This window comes from Lithobates pipiens, unplaced genomic scaffold (assembly GCF_037356315.1).
Source record: "Lithobates pipiens isolate NorthernLeopardFrog02 unplaced genomic scaffold, aLitPip1_a1.2 Scaffold_25, whole genome shotgun sequence".
NCBI lineage: Eukaryota > Metazoa > Chordata > Amphibia > Anura > Ranidae > Lithobates > Lithobates pipiens.
Genome location: NW_027507787.1, coordinates 188,316 through 209,334, shown reverse-complemented (window position 1 = coordinate 209,334; position 21,019 = coordinate 188,316). Strand labels below are relative to the sequence as shown.

General features: G+C 46.0%; 1 protein-coding gene across 2 annotated transcripts; it reads left to right on the top strand.

Moving 5' to 3' along the window:
• The first annotated feature begins 14,716 nt into the window (after window positions 1–14,716).
• LOC143929848 (uncharacterized) lies at window positions 14,717–19,157 on the top strand. 2 transcript variants are annotated; one of them, XM_077453822.1, is made up of 5 exons: window positions 14,717–14,797; window positions 14,890–14,948; window positions 16,562–16,676; window positions 18,090–18,142; window positions 18,763–19,157. In XM_077453822.1, the coding sequence occupies exons 2-5, from the start codon at window positions 14,935–14,937 to the stop codon at window positions 18,884–18,886; spliced, it is 306 nt and encodes a 101-aa protein (XP_077309948.1). In that variant the 5' UTR covers window positions 14,717–14,797; window positions 14,890–14,934; the 3' UTR covers window positions 18,887–19,157. The 2 variants fall into 2 exon arrangements, with proteins under 2 accessions (XP_077309948.1, XP_077309949.1); XM_077453823.1 differs by lacking the exon at window positions 18,090–18,142.
• The last annotated feature ends 1,862 nt before the right edge of the window (window positions 19,158–21,019 follow it).

Here is a 21,019-nt window from a genome sequence, read left to right as displayed (position 1 = left end):
GGGGACATGTATCAATGCAAAAAAAAGTTTTAAAAACGTCTGTTTTTTCGGGAGCAATGATTTTAATAATGATTAAAGTGAAACAATAAAAGTGTAATATCCCTTTAAATTTCGTAGGGGGGGTTGTCTATAGTATGCCTGTGAAGGGGCTCATGTTTCTGGTGCTTAGAACTGTCCCTGCACAAAGTGTCATTTATGCAGGAAAAAAAGTCCTTTAAAATCACTCGCAGCTATTATGAATTGTCGGCTCCGTAATACAGAGAACACTCATTGAAAGTCATTGATAAAAAAAAAAAAAAAAAAAAATTAAAAAAAAAGCGTGGGGGTCCCCCAAATTCAATTACCAGGCCCTTCAGGTCTGGTATGGATATTAAGGGGAACCCTGCCTCAAATTTAAGAAAAAATTTGACGTGGGGTTCCCCCTAAATATCCATAACCAGACCCTTCAGGTCTGGTATGGATATTAAGGGGAACCCCGTGTCAAATTAAAAAAAAAATTGACGTGGGGTTCCCCCTAAAAATCCATACCAGACCCTTTATCCGAGCACGCAACCTGGCAGGCCGCAGGAAAAGAGGGGGGACGAGAGCGGCCCCCCCTCCCTCCTGAACCGTACCAGGCCACATGCCCTCAACATTGGGAGGATGCTTTGGGGGTCTGTGACCCCTCAAAGCACCTTGTCCCCCTGTTGATGAGGACAAGGGCCTCATCCCCACAACCGTGGCCGGTGGTGTGGAGGTCTGCGGGCGGGGGGCTTATCAGAATCTGGAAGCCCCCTTTAACAAGGGGACCCCCAGATCCCGCCCCCCCCTGTTTGAAATGGTAAGGGGGTACAAAAGTACCCCTACCATTTCACAAAGAAAGTGTAAAAAATGGTTAAATAAAACAAACACACTTTTGAAAAATTCCTTTATTAAAAATAAAAAAATAAAAAAAAGATTCCAGCGGCGGTAATCCACTCTTGCTATCCAGTGACGGACGGTCATCTCTCCACCTTGTCCCCCCTTTCTTACCATTTCAAACAGGGGGGGGGCCGGGATCTGGGGGTCCCCTTGTTAAAGGGGGCTTCCAGATTCTGATAAGCCCCCCGCCCGCAGACCTCCACAACCACTGGCCACGGTTGTGGGGATGAGGCCCTTGTCCTCATCAACATGGGGACAAGGTGCTTTGAGGGGTCACAGACCCCCAAAGCATCCTCCCAATGTTGAGGGCATGTGGCCTGGTACGGTCCCCCCCTCTTTTCCTGCGGCCTGCCAGGTTGCGTGCTCGGATAAAGGGTCTGGTATGGATTTTTAGGGGGAACCCCACGTCAATTTTTTTTAAAATTTGACGCGGGGTTCCCCTTAATATCCATACCAGACCTGAAGGGTCTGGTTATGGATATTTAGGGGGAACCCCACGTCAAACTTTTTCTTAAATTTGAGGCAGGGTTCCCCTTAATATCCATACCAGACCTGAAGGGCCTGGTAATTGAATTTGGGGGACCCCCACGCTTTTTTTTTAATTTTTTTTTTTTTTTTTTTATCAATGACTTTCAATGAGTGTTCTCTGTATTACGGGAGCCGACAATTCATAATAGCTGCGAGTGATTTTAAAGGACTTTTTTTCCTGCATAAATGACACTTTGTGCAGGGACAGTTCTAAGCACCAGAAACATGAGCCCCTTCACAGGCATACTATAGACAACCCCCCCTACGAAATTTAAAGGAATATTACACTTTTATTGTTTCACTTTAATCATTATTAAAATCACTGCTCCTGAAAAAACGGCCGTTTTTAAAACTGTTTTTTGCATTGATACATGTCCCCTGGGGCAGGACCCGGGTCCCCAAACACTTTTTAGGACAGTAACTTGCAAATTAGCCTTTAAAATTAGCACTTTAGATTTTGAACGTTGGAGTCCCATAGACTTTAATAGGGTTCTAAAGTATGCTATATACTAGCTCCGTCGAATCTTCTTTATACATTCGACAGACACCATAAGCCTTCAAAGACAGATTGGACCGTAATTCATGTGGATTTTCGGACGAATGCAATTTTTGAACGAAAAACGAAATAAATAAAAACGAATTTCGGGAGTAACTAAATAAATTAAGTTTTCGGACGAAAACGAAATTCCGAAACAAAATATTTTACTCTGCACATGTCTAGTATGAAGATTGTAAAGGGACGAGTAATAGTCCGCGAATGCGTCTGCTATTTTTTGGGGGTGTTCCACTTTAGTTTTAGGCTGTTTTGGAGTGGAGCAAATATGGGATTGCCGTTTTAGTACGTTTGGCTTTTAAACGATTGGCCAGGAATTTACCTGCTTTATTGTCGTGTCCGTAATAGTTAAGTCGGAGTCTTGTCGTGGCCCGGTCGTGCAACATGCTATACCATTCTCTAATTTTGTATCTGATTTGGGATAGTTGAGTTGCGAGATCAGTAGACGGGTTTTGTTGGTTACGTTGCTCTAGAGAGCGGAGTTCTAGTAGTAGATTATTTAAATTAGTGGCACGGGTCTTCTGGATTTTGGCATTAATTTTAATTAGGACCCCCCTAATGAAGGCTTTGTGGGCATTCCAGTTTGTGAAGCGGCTAGTGCAGTTGGGGTCGTTAATTTGAAAATATTCTGCAAGATGTTGGGAGATTTCTGCGTGATATTTTGGGTCTTGTAATACAGTCTCATTGTTCCGCCATATGCAGGACGAGGCGTGCGATCTACCTCCTTCAATATGGATCATGATAGGTGCATGGTCTGACCATGTGATATCAAGGATAGAGGAACTTGTGGTTCTGCGAAGTAAGTCCAAATCGGTGAGAAACATATCTAGTCTGGAGTAGGAATTAAATCTAGGGGAATAGTAGGTATAAGATCTTTCGTTCTCGTTCATGCAACGCCATGCGTCAAATAGTCCCTCCTGGTGTAGGAGATCTCTAAATTTGGGGAAGTGATTCCTAACTCCAGAGGAGGTATCTAATTCTCTATCTATAATCATATTGAAGTCCCCACATATTAATATGCTGCCAACACGCACCCGTTCTATTTGTTTAAGAACTTTTTTCAGGAATTTCAATTGGTGCGAGTTGGGAGCATATATGCATGCAAAGGTAATGGAAATCATATTGACATTGCAAACCAAAATGATGAACCTACCATCAGGATCTATAACAGAGTCTTTAAGTTCAAATTTCACTGAGTCTCTTACGGCAATCATCACCCCTCTTTTCTTCGCCGTGGTGGAAGAGAGGATGATATGTGGAAATTTCTGATGTGTGCACAAAGGTGTAGCTAGTTTATGGAAGTGTGTTTCTTGCACAGCTAGTATGTCCACGTTCTGTTTGAGTGCCTCTTGCCACAGGGAGCATCTTTTGGCAGGATGATTGAGTCCCCGTGCATTCAGAGAAAGGATTTTGATATTCATTGGAGCTTTATAAGAGGCGATAGAGTTCATCGATCGTAGAAATTAAATGGAGAGTCCCGGAGAGGTGCTAGATAACGTGCGAAGAGTCCTATGTGCATACAGGTGTGTAACATCGTCATGTTGGAGCAGTTTCCGCATGTTCTCATACTGGTAGCAGGTTTGGCGATTTGTTGAAATGTAACCTTGTAAGTAGGTGCGTGAGTATTGACACTGAGTGTGCAGAGATTGTAGTATGGTGAAGCAGGTATAGCAAGGTTTCGCAGAGTGGACTCACGTATCCAAGATGTGAACTTCCAATGTCTCCTTTCGACGGTATGCCGTAGGCAATTTCCAGGTAGAAAAAACAAATCATAGAAGCAGCAAACACGGAAAAAGAGAAAATAAAAAAAAATAAAAAATAAAATTTGAACTGCAAGGTGTGAATAAGAAACAAGACCCATACGGGCCAGGCAACAAATGCCCAATGCGAGGGGCTAACGGTACGCTGTCAGGTACCAAGGGCGCTCAGGGAATCTAATCAGAACTTGGAAGGAGGAAGCTCCCGTGTGGTAGATTCAAGTGAGACGGACCATTGATCTTCGTTGTGGTTTCGTTTGCCAATCACTGAGAATTTTGGCTGGAGCTTGTCTAGTCGGTTGGGATGGAGCCGAAGCCGGATCAGGAGGCAAAATTTGCCAATTTCTCAAGAGCTGCATCCCCTCCTCCAGGGAATGTATGAGATGGGTGGACCTGTTGTAGGATGCCTGTAATTTAGCAGGGTATTTCCACTTGTACATAATCTTATGGTTCCTCATGGCTTTGGTCAAAGTTGCCATGTTGCGTCGGAGCTGTAGGGTAAATTGTGACAGGTCCGGTAAGATTTAGAGTGCGGAGGCCGCCTCAGGGATATTCTCTCCTCTACATAGCGTATCTAGGATTTTTTCCTTGGCTTTAAAAAAGTGCATTCTCAGTAGAACGTCTCGGGGTATTTCTTGAGGCAGAAACGCAGGTTTTGGGACCCTGTGGATTCTGTCGATCGTTAGGTCTAATGGTGACAATGACGGGGCCAGAGCTCGAAAGAGGTCTTGAGCATAAGTGAGAAGTTGTTGCGCCGTTAGGCCGCGTACACACGGGCGGATTGTCTGGCCAACTAAGTTCGTCAGACAATCCGACAGACAGTCCGTCCAACTTTTAAATGAACGGACTTGACCACACACGATGAACAGACAGTCCGCCGAAAGCTTGCGCGATGACGTGTACGGCACGTACGACGGGACTAGAAATTTGACGTCCAATACACTGCAATGCAACCTTCGGCGTGTAAATCCTTTCTGAGCATGCGCCATACTTAGTCCGTCCAACTTGCCTACACACGAGCGGACTGTCCGCTGAAACCAAGTTTGGACGGACAAAATAACGGAAATTCCGAAAGACTTAGTCCGTCAGACTGTCCGCTGAAAAAGTCCGCTGAAGTCCACACACGAGCGGATGTGTGTACGCGGCCTTACTGTTTCTGGAACCCCCCGGATCTTTAGATTGTTCCTACGGGAACGGTCCTCAAGGTCCGCCATTTTCAGTTGGATCTTTTCAATAGCCTCGTGATGTGCTGCATGAGAATACACCAGCGCATTAAATGAGGAGGTGATATCGCATATTCCAGTCTCTACCTGGTGCACTCTTTCCCCCAAATCGCTGATTTCAGCTCTACATTGGTGAAGACATGTCATCATATCAGCTTGTAGAGATGTTCTCAATAACATTAACAGTTCTTTTAAAGTGGTGTCAGAAATAGGCTGACCTGTGGTTGGAAATTGTGCTATCGGATCCGCTGGTTGCTGGATGATCAGTCCACCGCCGCTCATCTCCTTGTCCAGAGTAGCCGTTCTGGTTTGCGGTTTGGTGCCAGTTTCCAATCTGGGCCTGGACTTTGCAGGGCTCCTAGTCGATGGAGAGTTGTTTGGGGAGTCAGAATCGGAGGATTGTGTTCCCGTGTCCTCGTCCATCTCCGCTGTGCACTCCGCTCCGGTGAGCTTCTCGGCTGACGGTGCTGGCGCTGGAGGCTGAGTGTGTTGTGCTGTGAAGCGTCCTCCTCCGCCATCTTGTTGTAGCCCACGGTCTAAGGCCGTTAAAAATCCGGCAATTTCATAGTATGCGGCGGCTTCTGTGATCTTTTCCCCATGGTAGATCTGTCGGCGGGTACCTCCGGGGTCGTTTGTGCTCGGTTCGCCGGCCGCGGAGATCATGAAGCGGGCTTGAAAACGTCTATTCCCTGAGCGCGGAGCAGAGCTCACTTAGAGTGCGACCATCTCGCTGCGCGGTCGCCACGCCCCCGCACCCCCGGCCATTTTACCCCAAAAAGGGTCCAAAATTACCAAAATTGCACCCCCGGCCCTTTTATCCCAAAAAGGGTCCAAAAAGACACAAAATTGCACCCCCGGCCCTTTTATCCCAAAAAGGGTCCAAAAAGACACAAAATCACACCCCGGCCCTTTTATCCCAAAATGGATCCAAAATGACACAAAATCGCACCCCCAGCCCTTTTATCCCAAAATGGTTCCAAAATGACACAAAATTGCACCCCGGCCCTTTTATCCCAAACAGGGTATAAAATGACCAAAATTGCACCCCCAGCCCTTTTATCCCAAAAAGGGTCCAAAATGCTACAAAATCGCACCCCCGGCCCTTTTACCCCAAAAAGGGTCTAAAATGACCAAAATTGCACCCCCGGACCTTTTACCCCAAAAAGGGTCCAATAAGACACAAAATCGCCCCCCCGGCCCATTTATCCCAAAATGGGTCCAAAATGACACAAAATCGCACCCCCGGCCCTTTTACCCCAAAAAGTGTACACCCACTGTACCCATTAGAAGGGGTTCCCACCATCCCTGTGCTGAGTTCCTGGGTTTGAGTGTACACCCGCTGTACCCATTAGAAGGGGTTCCCACCATCCCTGTGCTGAGTTCCCGGGTCTGAGTGTACACCCGCTGTACCCATTAGAAGGGGTTCCCACCATCCCTGTGCTGAGTTCCCGGGTCTGAGTTTAAACCCGCTTTACCCATTAAACGGGGTTCCCACCATCCCCGTGCTGAGTTCCCGGGTCTGAGTTTAAACCCGCTGTACCCATTATACGGGGTTCCCACCATCCCTGTGCTGAGTTCCCGGGTCTGAGTGTACACCCGCTGTACCCATTAGAAGGGGTTCCCACCATCCCTGTGCTGAGTTCCCGGGTCTGAGTGTACACCCGCTGTACCCATTAGAAGGGGTTCCCACCATCCCTGTGCTGAGTTCCCGGGTCTGAGTGTACACCCGCTGTACCCATTAGAAGGGGTTCCCACCATCCCCGTGCTGAGTTCCCGGGTCTGAGTGTACACCCGCTGTACCCATTAGAAGGGGTTCCCACCATCCCCGTGCTGAGTTCCCGGGTCTGAGTGTACACCCGCTGTACCCATTAGAAGGGGTTCCCACCATCCCCGTGCTGAGTTCCCGGGTCTGAGTGTACACCCGCTGTACCCATTAGAAGGGGTTCCCACCATCCCCGTGCTGAGTTTCCGGGTCTGAGTGTACACCCGCTGTACCCATTAGAAGGGGTTCCCACCATCCCCGTGCTGAGTTTCCGGGTCTGAGTGTACACCCGCTGTACCCATTATACGGGGTTCCCACCATCCCTGTGCTGAGTTCCCGGGTCTGAGTGTACACCCACTGCGCACATTATGAGAGGTTCCCACCATCCCTGTGCTGTCCTGACTTCCTGGGTTTTTAACCTTTAGTTTCGTTAACTTTTCGTAAAAATAACGCAAGTTTGTTATGATGAATTTATCATTATGAGGGGTTCCCACCCTGTGCTGTACTGACTTCCTGGGTTTATATCTTTTTAGGTTTGTTAACTTTTTGTTAATTACGAATTTTCGTTATGAATTTGGATCCGAATTTCATAATTCATTCGGAATTCGTATAAATAAAAGTTTGTATTTCGGATTCGTACGAATTTTTGTTTCATGCGAAACTAATTGCACATGTCTAATACAGTATGTATCCCTGAGACTCAAGTTTGTGGCATAGCAATCTATTTTATAGGTACAGGGAAGCCCATGTTTTGTTTACCACAGCCCTTAAGCCCCTCTCATGTTTGGCCACGCCCACTTTTTGCTGCAACGTGCCGCAGGTCACGATCTTCATGAAATGTCCATCATTCAAAAGTTAGGAGGTATGCTATACAGAACTCGGTGCAACTTAATTGTATGAGTTGGTACCCCTTCACGCTTGCGCAATGCGGGAACCCTGCGAATTCCCACAAGGCAGTTCATACTGCCATATCCAAATTGCTGGGAGTGTCAATACAATGGTAATACCACCTTCATTTCAGTTCGCATATCGCACTGCAAACTGACAGTTTGCACATGTATCACATCACATAGGTGTGAACACCAATGCAATCCGATTCTGTTGCGTACCAAAAAAATGCTCCTGTGCAAGTTTAATCCGAACGTCATGTGAATTCAGCATACTATCTGTATGGCTGAAATCGCATCGCATTTGACTTGCGCTGCAATCTCGCAGAGCACACTAATCTAAACCGCCACTTACTGCACCTGTGACAACCCCCCCTTTTTTTTCCCAATTCTGTAAACCACGAGCTCTGGTTCACACTGATGTGATGCGGGAAAAGCACAAGATTTGCCATGTTTTCCAGCATCACATCGCACTGCATAGCAATGGCATGGTGTCCATGCGATCTGCTGTGGGTGTCAATGCTAGATTAACAACACCTGAAACAGATTGCAAAACATAGTGTGATTGCCATGTGTGTGAGCACCTATGCAATGTCATTCAAATTCGGAAACCAAAAGGGTTCTGCACCATTTTGGTGCGGATTCGATTTGAGCCATACATCGTATGGCTCAAATCACACCGGACAGACATCGCATGTGATGTACACAGGCCCGCTGTGCGAATCGCATGCAGTGTTTAGCATGCACCAGTGTGAACCCAGGCTCCAACAAACACCCTTTGACCTGTTTCATTGGGGTAATGCAAAAACATAAACTGGGAAATAAGGGGTTAAAGTTTGGGCTGTGTCAGCTGACCTTTTAAGGCTGATTACCCCATAAATACCCTCACCTGTGCACAAGCCTGGCTTTTCACCTCCAGATGGAAAGCAACATGGCTGGTTGCCACATGCTTGGTAAGTAGAGCTTGGATGTCATTATGGTTGCAATGTTCATTTTGGAGCTGCAGTCTAAACTTTTTTTTTTTCACTCCACTTTGTTTAAATGTCACAAACATGTTACAATCTTATTATATAATCGCTTTTTAACAGTTTGTTTATTTTGTGGCATAACTAAATGTTTGTATGCAAACAGACAAGCCATTGCACTGCATAGATCAAACTTTCTCTGCCTTTTTAACTTCAGGGGATTGGCAGAACCCCCCCCCCCCATTGTGAATTTGTGGGATGCATGCTGTGCGCCCCCCACCACCCTCATTGTTAATTTGGCATGCATGCTCTGTGCCCCCCCCCCATTGGAAATTTGTGGGATGCATGCTCTCTGTGCCCCCCCATTGGGAATTTGTGGGATGCATGCTCTCTGCGTCCCCCCCCCCCCACCACCACCCTCATTATGAATTTGTGGGATGCATGCTCTCTACGCCCACCACCACCCTCATTGTTAATTTGGCATGCATGCTCTCTGTGCCCCCCCCCCCCATTGGGAATTTGTGGGATGCATGCTCCCTGCGCCCCCCCGCCCCCCCACCACCACCCTCATTGGGAATGTGGGATGCATGCTCTCATTGCCCCACCACCCTAATTGTGTATTTGTGGGATGCATGCTCTCCGCGCCCCCCATTGTTTGTGGGATGCATGCTCTCTGCGCCCTCCACCACCCTCATTGTGAATGTGGGATGCATGCCCCTCCACCACCCTCATTGTTAATTTGGGATGCATGCTCTCTGTGCCCCCCCCACCACCACCCTCATTGTGAATTTGGGATGCATGCTCTCTGCATGCCCCTCCACCACCACCCTCATTGGGAATGTGGGATGCATGCTCTGTGCCCCCCCACCCTCATTGTGAATGTGGGATGCATGCTCTCTGCGCCCCCCAATACCACCCTCATTGTGAATTTGTGGGATGCATGCTCTCTGCGCCCCCCTTTGTGGGATGCATGCTCTGTGCCCCACCACCCTCATTGTTAATGTGGCATGCATGCTCTCTGCGCCCACCACCACCCTAATTGTGAGTTTGTGGGATGCATGCTCTCTGCACCCCCCATTGTGAATTTGTGGGATGCATGCTCGCTGCGCCCCCCACCACCCTCATTGTGAATTTGTGGGATGCATGCTCTCTGCGTGCCCCCCACCACCACCCTCATTGTGAATTTGTGGGATGCATGCTTTCTGCGTGCCCCCCACCACCACCATTGTGAATGTGGGATGCATGCTCTCTGCGCCCCCCACCACCACCATTGTGAATGTGGGATGCATGCTCTCTGCGCCCCCCACCACCACCATTGTGAATGTGGGATGCATGCTCTCTGCGCCCCCCCACCACCACCATTGTGAATGTGGGATGCATGCTCTCTGCGCCCCCCACCACCACCATTGTGAATGTGGGATGCATGCTCTCTGCGCCCCCCACCACCACCATTGTGAATGTGGGATGCATGCTCTCTGCGCCTCACCACCACCTTCATTGGGAATGTGGGATGCATGCTCTCTGCGCCTCACCACCACCTTCATTGGGAATGTGAGATGCATGCTCTCTGCGCCCCCCCCACCACCCTCATTGTGAATGTGGGATGCATGCTCTCTGCGCCCCCCCACCACCCTCGTGAATGCAGGATGCATGCTCTCTGTGCCCCCCCACCACCCTCGTGAATGCGGGATGCATGCTCTCTGCGCCCCCCCACCACCACCCTCATTGTGAATGTGGGATGCATGCTCTCTGCGCCCCCCCACCACCACCCTCATTGTGAATGTGGGATGCATGCTCTCTGCGCCCCCCCCACCACCACCCTCATTGTGAATGTGGGATGCATGCTCTCTGCGCCCCCCCCACCACCCTCCTTGTGAATGTGGGATGCATGCTCTCTGCGCCCCCCCCACCACCCTCCTTGTGAATGTGGGATGCATGCTCTCTGCGCCCCCCCACCCTCCTTGTGAATGTGGGATGCATGCTCTCTGCGCCCACCACCACCCTCATTTTGAATGTGGGATGCATGCTCTGCGCCCCCCACCATCATTGTGAATTTGTGGGATGCATGCTCGCCCCTATTTTTTTTTTTTTTTATAGTCCTATGTTACACAGCAGGGCACATAGTGGGTCTGGATGGGGTGCAGAAACTAGCCAACCTTTCATGTTGCTAGTGGCTCGTTTCTAGGACTATCTCTCATCCTAGCAACGAATCGGCCACTTAACATGAAAATATGACCAGACTGCCGCCCTCCTGAGCCTCCTGGTGTCTGAAGTAGGACTGGCAGCACTGACATAAGGGGAAGGATCTGTGATGGCTGCTGGCCAGTAAGGATGAGTTCAGGTGTGGCAGTGGTTATTACTTTGTGTTGCAAGGCTGTGTACGCATGACTCAAAGCACAACTTTGTTTTGCCTTTTTGAATGCATTATCTTTTCATTTTTGCTAAATCAATATTTGTATATGAAATGATTTGATATGACAAGGCTAGTTACCAGGCTGTCATGCTGGTGTTTAATTCCAGTCAAGTATGCAGATTGGGGCTTTTATCCAAGATCTGCATACTTGATAAGTGATGATGAGCTCCAGGAAGCCAGCGTTGTCGTCAATGCTAGAGCCCACATTTCTCATAAGTTTATAGTAGCTATTTTGATCTAAGCATTTGATTTCAGTGGGCATGATGCCATTTATTTCTTTATTTGTTTTAGGTACTACTGGGAACGAAAAGCTCAAAGCAATGTGGAACTTCCTCTGTGGCCCCACAGCATCAAATGGTAGGTTCCCATGCAAACACTGTCTGGGTTTAGCCACACATTTATGTGGACCCAGTGTTAAATTGCTAATTGAGTTATGAACTGTTATCGTAACTCATGGGCTTGGGTTTAACCACTTGTTGGTGGTCCCCAGGTTCTGGGGTCTAGGAGTGACGAGTCCTAGTTCAGTTTGATATCTCTTCAGATTGCACTCCTAGGCTGAGTGACTGAGCGTTTCTTGCACTTTTCGGTTTGGCAGTGTTGCTTGCCCCGCCCTGTCCTACCGAGAGTCCCGATTCGTCTTTTGCTCTCCTCTGGATCCTTCTGCAAGTTATAGCCGGCTGCTAGGCTTTTAACTCCCTGATCCCTCTTGGGAAGTCTACGGAGAGCTTGGGCCCTGGGTCTCGCTCTCTGGAAGTAAAGGGTCTGCTGTTCTTAAATGGTCTGAACTTCCTATTTTGTACTGTGTTTGGCTAACTGGCTAGTTGATGGGCTTCTCTGTAGCAGAGGGCTTGGAGACTGGGTCAATCTCAGTCCTTGCTGGATCGGGGGGCTAGTGCCCAGTCCTTTGTGAAGGTCGGGGCTAGGACCGATTCAGTCTTCTTGCCCTCTGCTGCAGTGCGGCTTGGAAGCTGGTTTAGGAGGTCAATCATGGTCATCATGGGAATGGGAGGGTCATCTTTGACTGCACATCCTTTCTTCCTGGGAATACAGTGTCGGTCTTGGAATGGTTCTTGGTCTTTCTTGGTTAGAGTATGAGGGCACCATGCTAGAGTCAACAGATACTTTGGCCAGGCCAACACTGGCACTCTATTCTTGGGTCAGACTTTTTGGTATTGGGTTAGATGCCTTATCCTCTTAAGGGATAAGGGTCTAGCACGTGCCATTCCCACAAAATGGCAAAACTTCAACCTTTTCATTGGCTAACTTCACTCAAAGATCTCATGAAGCTTTTCTGCTTTAATATAAAATGCTTGCAAAATGGTTTATAAATTGTTTTATGGGGTTCTAATGCCTACCTTATTTTGTAGCTGGTGAGGTGCCCTTCAAGGGTGAACTATGGCAACACTGTAAACAGATGAAAAATTAGAGGTATGTATCAAATTGGGGTTATAAATGCAATCTATAGGACATTTTAAGTGAAAATGTGTTTTGATACAGTTTAGGTACCAAATCCTGTGGAGGTCCCCCCTCCTTTCCATGATTAACACTACTAGAAAGTCTATCCTGAAGCAGTTCTTCAAACTAGTTGGGTTACTATAGACCAGTGGTCTCACTGGGACCAGATGTGATCCTTTGCTTTCCTTATCTGGGCCTTGAGGCATAATTACTGACACTGGGGCAGTATTCCTTCCACTCGCAAACATGGGGCACTTTTTCTCCCATAATGCCTAAAGATCTGGCATGGTTTATGCTCGGGCTCATTTCAGCCACCTTAGATTCTCATGGACAGTAAATTGACCTTTTAGAAAAAGTTTGGAGACTCCTGCAGTAGACTTTTAATTGCTTGGGTAGGAAAGGTTGCTGCAATTTTTCTAATTGATGTGAAACACCACAATAATGTGTATTAACATATATTGATATATGAAAAGGTGACTCCCACTCTCCTGTGCCTCATGTCCTGTCTGAAGTAGGATTGGCAACTCGTGGGGAAGGATCTGTGATGGCAGCTGGCCAGCCCAATATAAGAGGCCAAGCTGCATGTGTCCTTATCTGCAATATCATGCGGGTGTGGCAGTGATTATTGTTATGCATGACTCAAAGCTGCATATTTTGCCTTTGAATGTTTTAACTCTTTTTCTTGATCAAGCAATATGAAATGGCAAGGCTAGTTGCCTGGCTGTCATGCTGGTGTTTAAATCCAGGCAACTATGCAGATTGTGGCTTTTATCCAAGATCTGCATCCTTGACAGGGGGTAAGTGACAGCAAGATCTAGGAAGCCAGCATTTTCAGTAGGTCAGCAATGATGGAACCCTAGAAGCCACATTTCTCATAACTATTTTGATATCTGCATTCAATTTCAGTGGACATGATGCCATCCATTTTGTTTTTGTGTCTTCCAACTGAGAATGAATAGCTCAAAGCAACATATCTCTTGTGGGGCTGCAGCATCAAACGGTAGGTTCCCACACAAACACTTGGGAGTTACGGGCCTTTATCATAACTCCTGTTTAGGTTTAGCCACACTTTTGTGGACCCAGTGATGAACTGATATCAGAAATCACAGGCTCGGGTTTAACCATTTGTTGACGGTCCCTGGGTTCTTGGTCTAGGAGTGAAAAGTCCTAGTTTAGTTTGAAACATCTAGAGAAGCTTAAGCTCCTAAACTGACAATCAAGCCTTCCTTGCAATTTGGTGTAGTTTTGCTTGCCCCTCCTTATACTGGAAAGCTCAGCTGGGGTCTTCAATCTCCTGTAGGTTATTGCTTTCTGCAAAGGGGATCGGCAACCATGCTAGGCTTTCACTCTGATCTCTTTTGGGAAGTCTACGGAGAGCTTGGGCCCTGGGTCTCTCTCTGGAAGTAAAGGGTCTGCTGTTCTTAGATGGTCTGAACTTTCTATTTTGAACTGTGATTGGCTAACTGGGCTGGTCGAATGGGCTTCTCTGTAGCAGAGGACTTGGAGACTGGGTCAATCTCAGTTCTTGCTGGATTGGGGGGGTGAGTGCCCAGTCCTTCATGAAGGTTGGGGCTTGGACAGATCCAGTCTCTTTGCCCTCTGCTGCAGTGCGGCTTGGAAGTTGGTCTAGGAGGTCAATCGTGGCTCATTATGGGAATGGGAGGGTTATCTTTGACTGCACATCCTTTCTTCCTGGGAATACAGTGTCAGTCTTGGAATGGTTCTTGGTCTTTCTTGGTTAGAGTATGAGGGCACCATGCTAGAGTCAACAGATACTTTGGCCAGACCAACACTGGCACTCTATTCTTGGGTCAGACTTTTTGGTATTGGTTTAGATACCTTATCCTCTTAGGGCTGGCACATACCATTCTCACAAAACTTCAACATTTTCATTGGCTAACTTCAATCACAGGTTTAAATTGCCATTTTGAAATAACTTGTTTTAAAGTAGCAGTCTGCCCACCGCTGCAAAATAAGCCAGCAGCTGCTGACTTTTAATTGTACACTTGCCTGTCCTGGAGTCCAACGATGTCAAGTGCATGGAACCTCTATTGCAAGTAAGGGAACCCTACTACACCCCCTCACCAAAAGGTGCCAAATGTGGCTCCAGAGGGGGAGGAGTACAAGTGGAAGTTCCACTTTGGAGTGGAACTCTACTGAAAATTGCTGCTCCTTTCACCTCTAACTGTGGTCACCATACTGAAATGCACCTTTTTGTGGCTTTATTGGAGGCAATAAGGGGGTGGTGGTGTGTGTGGGTGTGTTTTTTTTATTTTTTTTTATTTTTTCTTCCCCTCTACCTTTTTGCTTTTCTAGTGTCTCTTTAAAACACTGAACTGTCTACTGCAAGTTTGGTAAGTAGTTAACAAGTTTATCGTATTTACAACATGTTTTTTTTTTTTTAATTGTGTTTATGGGGTTCTTAATGACTGCCTTTGTTTTGAAGCTGGTGAGGTGCCCATCAAGGGTGAACTATGGTAACGGTGAACAGATGACAAATTGGAGGTATGGGTTAAATTTGGCTTATAAATGCAGTAATCTATTGGACAGTTTAAGTGAACTGTGTTTTGATAGTTTAGGTACCAAATCCTGGTATTGTATACATCTTTAACACTACTAGAAAGTCTATCCTGAAGCGTTTTCTCAAACTAGTGGGTTACAATAGACCAGCGGTCTCGCTGCAGCCTGGGGCCAGATGTGCTCCTTTTGCTTGCCTTTGTCAGTGGCAGAAATTATGCCTCAAGGCCGTATCTCTTCACGCACAAACATGGGACACTATTTCTCCCATGACACCAACAATTTCTCCCCTAATACCTAACTATTTGGCATGGTTTATGCTCAGTGGGCACATTCCAGGCCCTAGATTCTAAAGGTCAATTTACTGTAATTTTAGAAAGTTTGTAGACCTATTGCATGGGTATGAAAGTTTGCTTCAATTGCATTAACATATATTGCTACAATAGCCAGCTATAACTTCAGTCTTGATAAAACTAATCTGTATAGGAATAAAAACCTAAACTAATGCAGCCACCACTTCGGGAAAATTGGTGAGCTTTTTTGGCTTTAGTACAGCTTGTTAACACCACACTCGCTGTGTGCAATTCTGTAGGAGATAGTTAGTTGCCAGTCAAGCTTATGGGTGTAACATGTTCCTCAATTTGTCACCCAATTTGAGTTCAAAAACGCCTTAAAAAAAGTTACCCAATTTATTTTTATTTTTTACAAAAGCCAATCACATAGGGGGCACAATCGCCTATGTTATAAGTTTCTCTTTAAATGAGGCACCCAGGGTCTGAGACCATGCATGTTGTCCTGTGCTCCACTGAATGTAAAGCAATGCACATCGCACTGCATTACATTCTTTCCTGGCCTTGACGGCTAGGTAAATTGTCAGTGGGGCCTGGAAGTGATGTCACTTATGGGTCAGCAGCAAGAAGGGGAGAGCAGATGTGCATCTATGCCAGTCTCAGGCCCACAGATCATCAAATGGAGCCTGGGGTATGTGGGGTGTAGAGCATTTTTGTAGGGGTGGGTTTTTAATTTCTACCCAACGCCTGGGGTTTGTTCCCTTAATCATGAAGTATGGAGGCTGCCATTGCTCAAGTCTGTGGGTTTGTTCTGGCTCTCTAGTGCTTTGGCCTCAACACTTTGAGTGTGACCTGAGAAATAGAAGATTCTGACAATTGCAGAATGCTTTCTTTTTGATTAACATTTTAAAGCCACATTAGCCAGGTAACAAGTCCATTAGTTCCTGTACTGTTGAGTAAGCCATAGCAAAGTGAAGCAAAACATCTTCACTATGCTCCCAGTATGGAATTATCTAGGGTGGTTTTATTTGTGTGTTTTTGGGACTAGGCATAGGAAGCCATAGAGGCTTCTATTGTGGTTTTCTCCTGAAAATTTCAGTTGCTTGGCTGTCCTACTAATATTCTTAACAAGTATGCCGAGACTTCTAGCCTTTCATGATCTGCCCACTTGAGGGTGACCTGAAACACATGAAGCCAGGTGTTGAGCAGAACAGCAGGTCAATTTTGGGTTGTCAGTGAGCCCCTTTCATTACTTTTTATAAACTTTATTAACCTTTTTTATATTTAACCTCAAACTTCTATCTTTTGTAGACATGTTGACATTAACAACTTGGTTTCTATTGGAAGCCTTGACCACTTCAAGTTGACGGCTGAACACTTCAAGCATGATGGAATCCCTTCTCTTGTCCTGCAGCATTTGTGGATGGTGGGTACTAAAACTCATTAAGGATGAAGGCCTAGCTTGGTTTGCTAGGTTTCACCAGAGTTCTGAGCTTTTGTTCTAACTCTTGGCTTGGGTTAGCCACACTGTGGACCCACAAATGAATTTAGGATACTAGTCTAGCTTGGTTTGCTAGGTTTCAGCAGGGTTATGAGCTTTTAATCATAACCCTTAGATGTTGGGGTCTAAGAGCAAAGTACTTGTTCAGTTGGAAGTCCCTGGGTAGAAATTTGCTCCTAGGTTGTGGGTTGAGCTTTGTTGGAGCAGGGCGGGGCACTGCAACACTGCTCCTTCAGACTCTGTTGGCTTCTTTAATCCACCTTTTGTGCTTACCTTGCAGGTTATCGGTTTCTAGGAGCTTCTTTCTGCCATAGACGGGGATAGATGGCTGAGCATTTTATTTTACTCTAAAACCTTTTGGGAAAGTCTCCAGAGAGCCTCTGCTCTCTGCAAGTAAAAGGGTCTGCTGTTCTGAGACTGTCTTGCCTTTCCTATTGTGAGCTATGATTGGGAAACTGGGCTGGTCGATGGGCTTCTCTGTAGCAGAGGGCTTGGAGACTGGGCCAGTCTCAGTCCTTGCTTGATTGAGGGCGAGTGCCCAGCTCTTCATGAGGGTCAGTTCTAGGGCTGATTCAGTCTTCTTGCCCTCTGCTGCAGTGCGGCTTGGAAGTTGGTCTAGGGACTCAATCATAGCTCATGATGCGACTGGGGGAATTCTTTGACTGCACATTCTTTCTTCCTGGGAATACAGAGTGTTGATTTGGAATGCTCCATGGTGTTTCTTGGTTAAAGTGTGAGGGCACCATACTAGAGTCAACAAATACTTTGGACCAAGCCAACATCAATACTCTTATTCTTGGGTCAGACTTTTTGGTATTGTGTTAGACCTTTTCCCTTAAGGGCATAAGTGTTCTAACATGTACCATTCCCATTTAACAAATAGGTTTAAATGGTTTGTCTTACTGTGAAGCGCCACAAAGGCAGTTCAACAGATTGCCCACTTAGTTCTCTGCGCACTTTGACCCCATGTGGAGTATTTTCTAGTAGATCCCTGAAGCTCATTCTAGTGGTGGTTGTATACAATGCCAGTGATTCCCCTTTGCTGGTCATTTTATGCCCACCCCGATGCCGTGAAGAATGCTAATTTTCTGTTGGTTGCAGGCTTTGGTCCCATTAGCGCAGCTATTTATTTAATCTGAGACACTGGAGCAGTTGAAGGGATTTTACAAATATTGGTTGATTCATTGCTGGTTCTTCAAGAGCCCAGCCAGGAATGGTTATTGTGGTTTTACAATGTCTGTCACATCCATGTGAGCCGGGCCTTGCTGTGGAGTTTGTTTACTTGTTTTAGAAGCCTTTTATCCTTTGTGTTTTTAACGGTACCTCCATTTCATTCAGATGGCTGGCTGGGCAACACTGCTAGGTTCTGGCAAGACTGGTGTGGGAGATTGGTAAGCACCCATACATAATATTTCCAGGAAATCTTTGTAAAGGGTACAATGGTAAATTAAGGGTTTATCTTTTGATCTGTCCTTTAGACAATGTGCATAAGCTTAACAAAAGCATGGGGGGGGGGGGGTGCGCAAAGGGTTGGGTTTTTGGCAAGTGTCTGGTCCATATGCTCTCTTCCATTCAGAATCTTTATAAATGGTCAATACTGCCTTTCTGCAGGTCATTTATGGAAACCCTATGGCTGGAAACGGATTGCATACAGACTATAGAAGGGCTAAGCCAACATTGGCACTATTCAATTTCCATCAGCATCTGGTATAATTAACCTTTTTTACACTTTGCCTATCCTTGATAAGTTGATGGAGATGTCCAGGAACTGTTATGTTTAGGAGGGGTCTGAATATACACTGTACCAAAGTGGGGAGAGCATGTAGGAATTAAGAAAGTTGGGTGGCTTTTAAATATTACTGGTTCTCCTTCCTAAGCTATGCGATATTAATGGCAACATTTAACTAATTTAAAAGTAGGTGTAATGCAAATATGGCTGGAAATGTACTTTAAAGACATTGCTTGGAAATCTTTTGTCTCTAACACTATACCTTTCCTCTTTGTTTTTTAGCTGTTGTCTACAACTTTTGCTACTATACTTGGAGTGTTCGTTTGCAAGCAAGGCCGAGGTGAACTTCAATCATCCCAGAGACCTCATTTTATCACTTAATCTGATTTCTTCTTTTTTTGTTTAACTTGCTTTTTATTTTTTCTGTGGTCGTATTGGGTCAGTGACGGTGAACCTTGGCACCTCAGATGTTACTACATTTCCCATGATGCTTGTGTAGTTGAGCATTATGGGAAATGTAGTTCCAAAACATCGGAAATGCAAAGGTTCCCAATGACTATTGGGCAGTAGCCTTTCTGATTGCTTAAAGGGCCAGCCTCTTCTGATTGCAATGTGAAATAAAAACAATTGTACATGGCTAAAGAATAAATGTTGACATGATTATTAAACATGAGAAATGTCGTCCATCCTTTACTATGTTTTAACTAGATGGGTAGTGTGCTTGAACTTAAATGAAATGGTAATTAAAGACAATGTGGGGGGGGGGGGGGAAGGAACCACCTTTGCTTAACACTTTTTAAAATGTACAACTTTAACATCAAAGTATTTTTATTTTTTTTAATTATCCACTTTTACAAGAGTAACTGGTACAGAATGAGAGCATGCACATATAAAAACATCATTTTATTCCAGTTTGGTTAAAATTCACATTTACATGACCCTAAATTTTATATCAACTACCCTGCAGGATAACCTAACATACAATACATAGGCCACGTATTCTCATATGGTCTGGTGATGGTGGATCCCTTAAAGTCAATGTGTTTTGTCAATTAGCAAGACTGGTTAAGGATCATACAGGCAGGTAACAAATCCTAATAAACCTCATAGGATCAATGTACAACCAGATGACATACAAACTCATGAATGTTCATTGACTACCTCATGTGCCCGTGTAGGACGGGCATCATTCTAAAAGGACACACCAGTGCAGCCTGTTTCTGGTGTTGATATGACCAAAATTGCACCCCTGGCCCTTTTATCCCAAAATGGGTCCAAAATGACCAAAATTGCACCCCTGACCCTTTTATCCTGAAATAGGTCCAAAATGACCAAAATTGCACCCCCACCCCTTTTACCCTGAAATGGGTCCAAAATGACACAAAATCGCACCCCCGGCCCTTTTATGCTGAAATTGGTCCAAAATTACCAAAATTACACCCACCACCCCTTTTTATCCCAAAATGGGTCCAAAATGACAAATTGCACCACCGGCCCTTTTATGCTGAAATGGGTGCAAAATGAACAAAATTGCACCCCCGGCCCTTTTATCCTAAAATGGGTCCAAAATGACCAAAATTGTTCCCCCGGCCCTTTTACCCCAAAATAGGTCCAAAATGACAAATTGCACCCCTGGCCCTTTTATCCTGAAATGGGTCCAAAATGACACAAAATCACAACCTCGGCCCTTTTACCCCAAAATGGGTCCAAAATGACCAAAATCACCCCCCCGCTCCTTTTACCCCAAAATGGGTCCAAAATGACCACAATCACACCCCCACCCCTTTTACCCCAAAATGGGTCCAAAATTGCACCCCCGGCCCTCTTACCCCAAAATGGGTCCAAAATGACCAAAATTGCACCCCGACCCTTTTATTCTGAAATGGGTCCAAAATGACAAAAAATTGCAACCCCGGCCCTTTTATGCTGAAATGGGTCCAAAATGACCAAAATTGCACCCCCGGCCCTTTTACCCCAAAATGGGTCCAAAATTGCACCCCGTCCCAATTATCCTAAAATGGGTCCTAAATGACACAAAATTGCACCCCCGACCCTTTTACCCTGAAATGGGTCCAAAATGACACAATCACAACCCCGGCCCTTTTATGCTGAATTGGGTCCAAAATGACCAAAATCGCACCCCAGGCGCTTTTAGCCCAAAATGGGTCCAAAATGACACAAAATTGCACCCCGGCCCTTTTACCCCAAAAGGGTCCAAAATGACACAAAATTGCACCCCCGGCCCTTTTACCCCGAAAAGGGTCTAAAATGACCAAAATTGCAACCCCGGCCCTTTTACCCCAAAATGGGTCCAAAATTGCACCCCGTCCCAATTATCCTAAAATGGGTCCAATTTGACACAAAATTGCTCCCCCTGCCCTTTTATCCTGAAATGGGTCCAAAATGATACAAAATCGCCCCCCCCCGGCCCTTTAACCCCAAAGTGGGTCCAAAATGACCAATTGCACTCCCGACCCTTTTATCCTGAAATGGGTCCAAAATGATCCAAAATCGCACCCCTGGCCCTTTTATCCCAAAA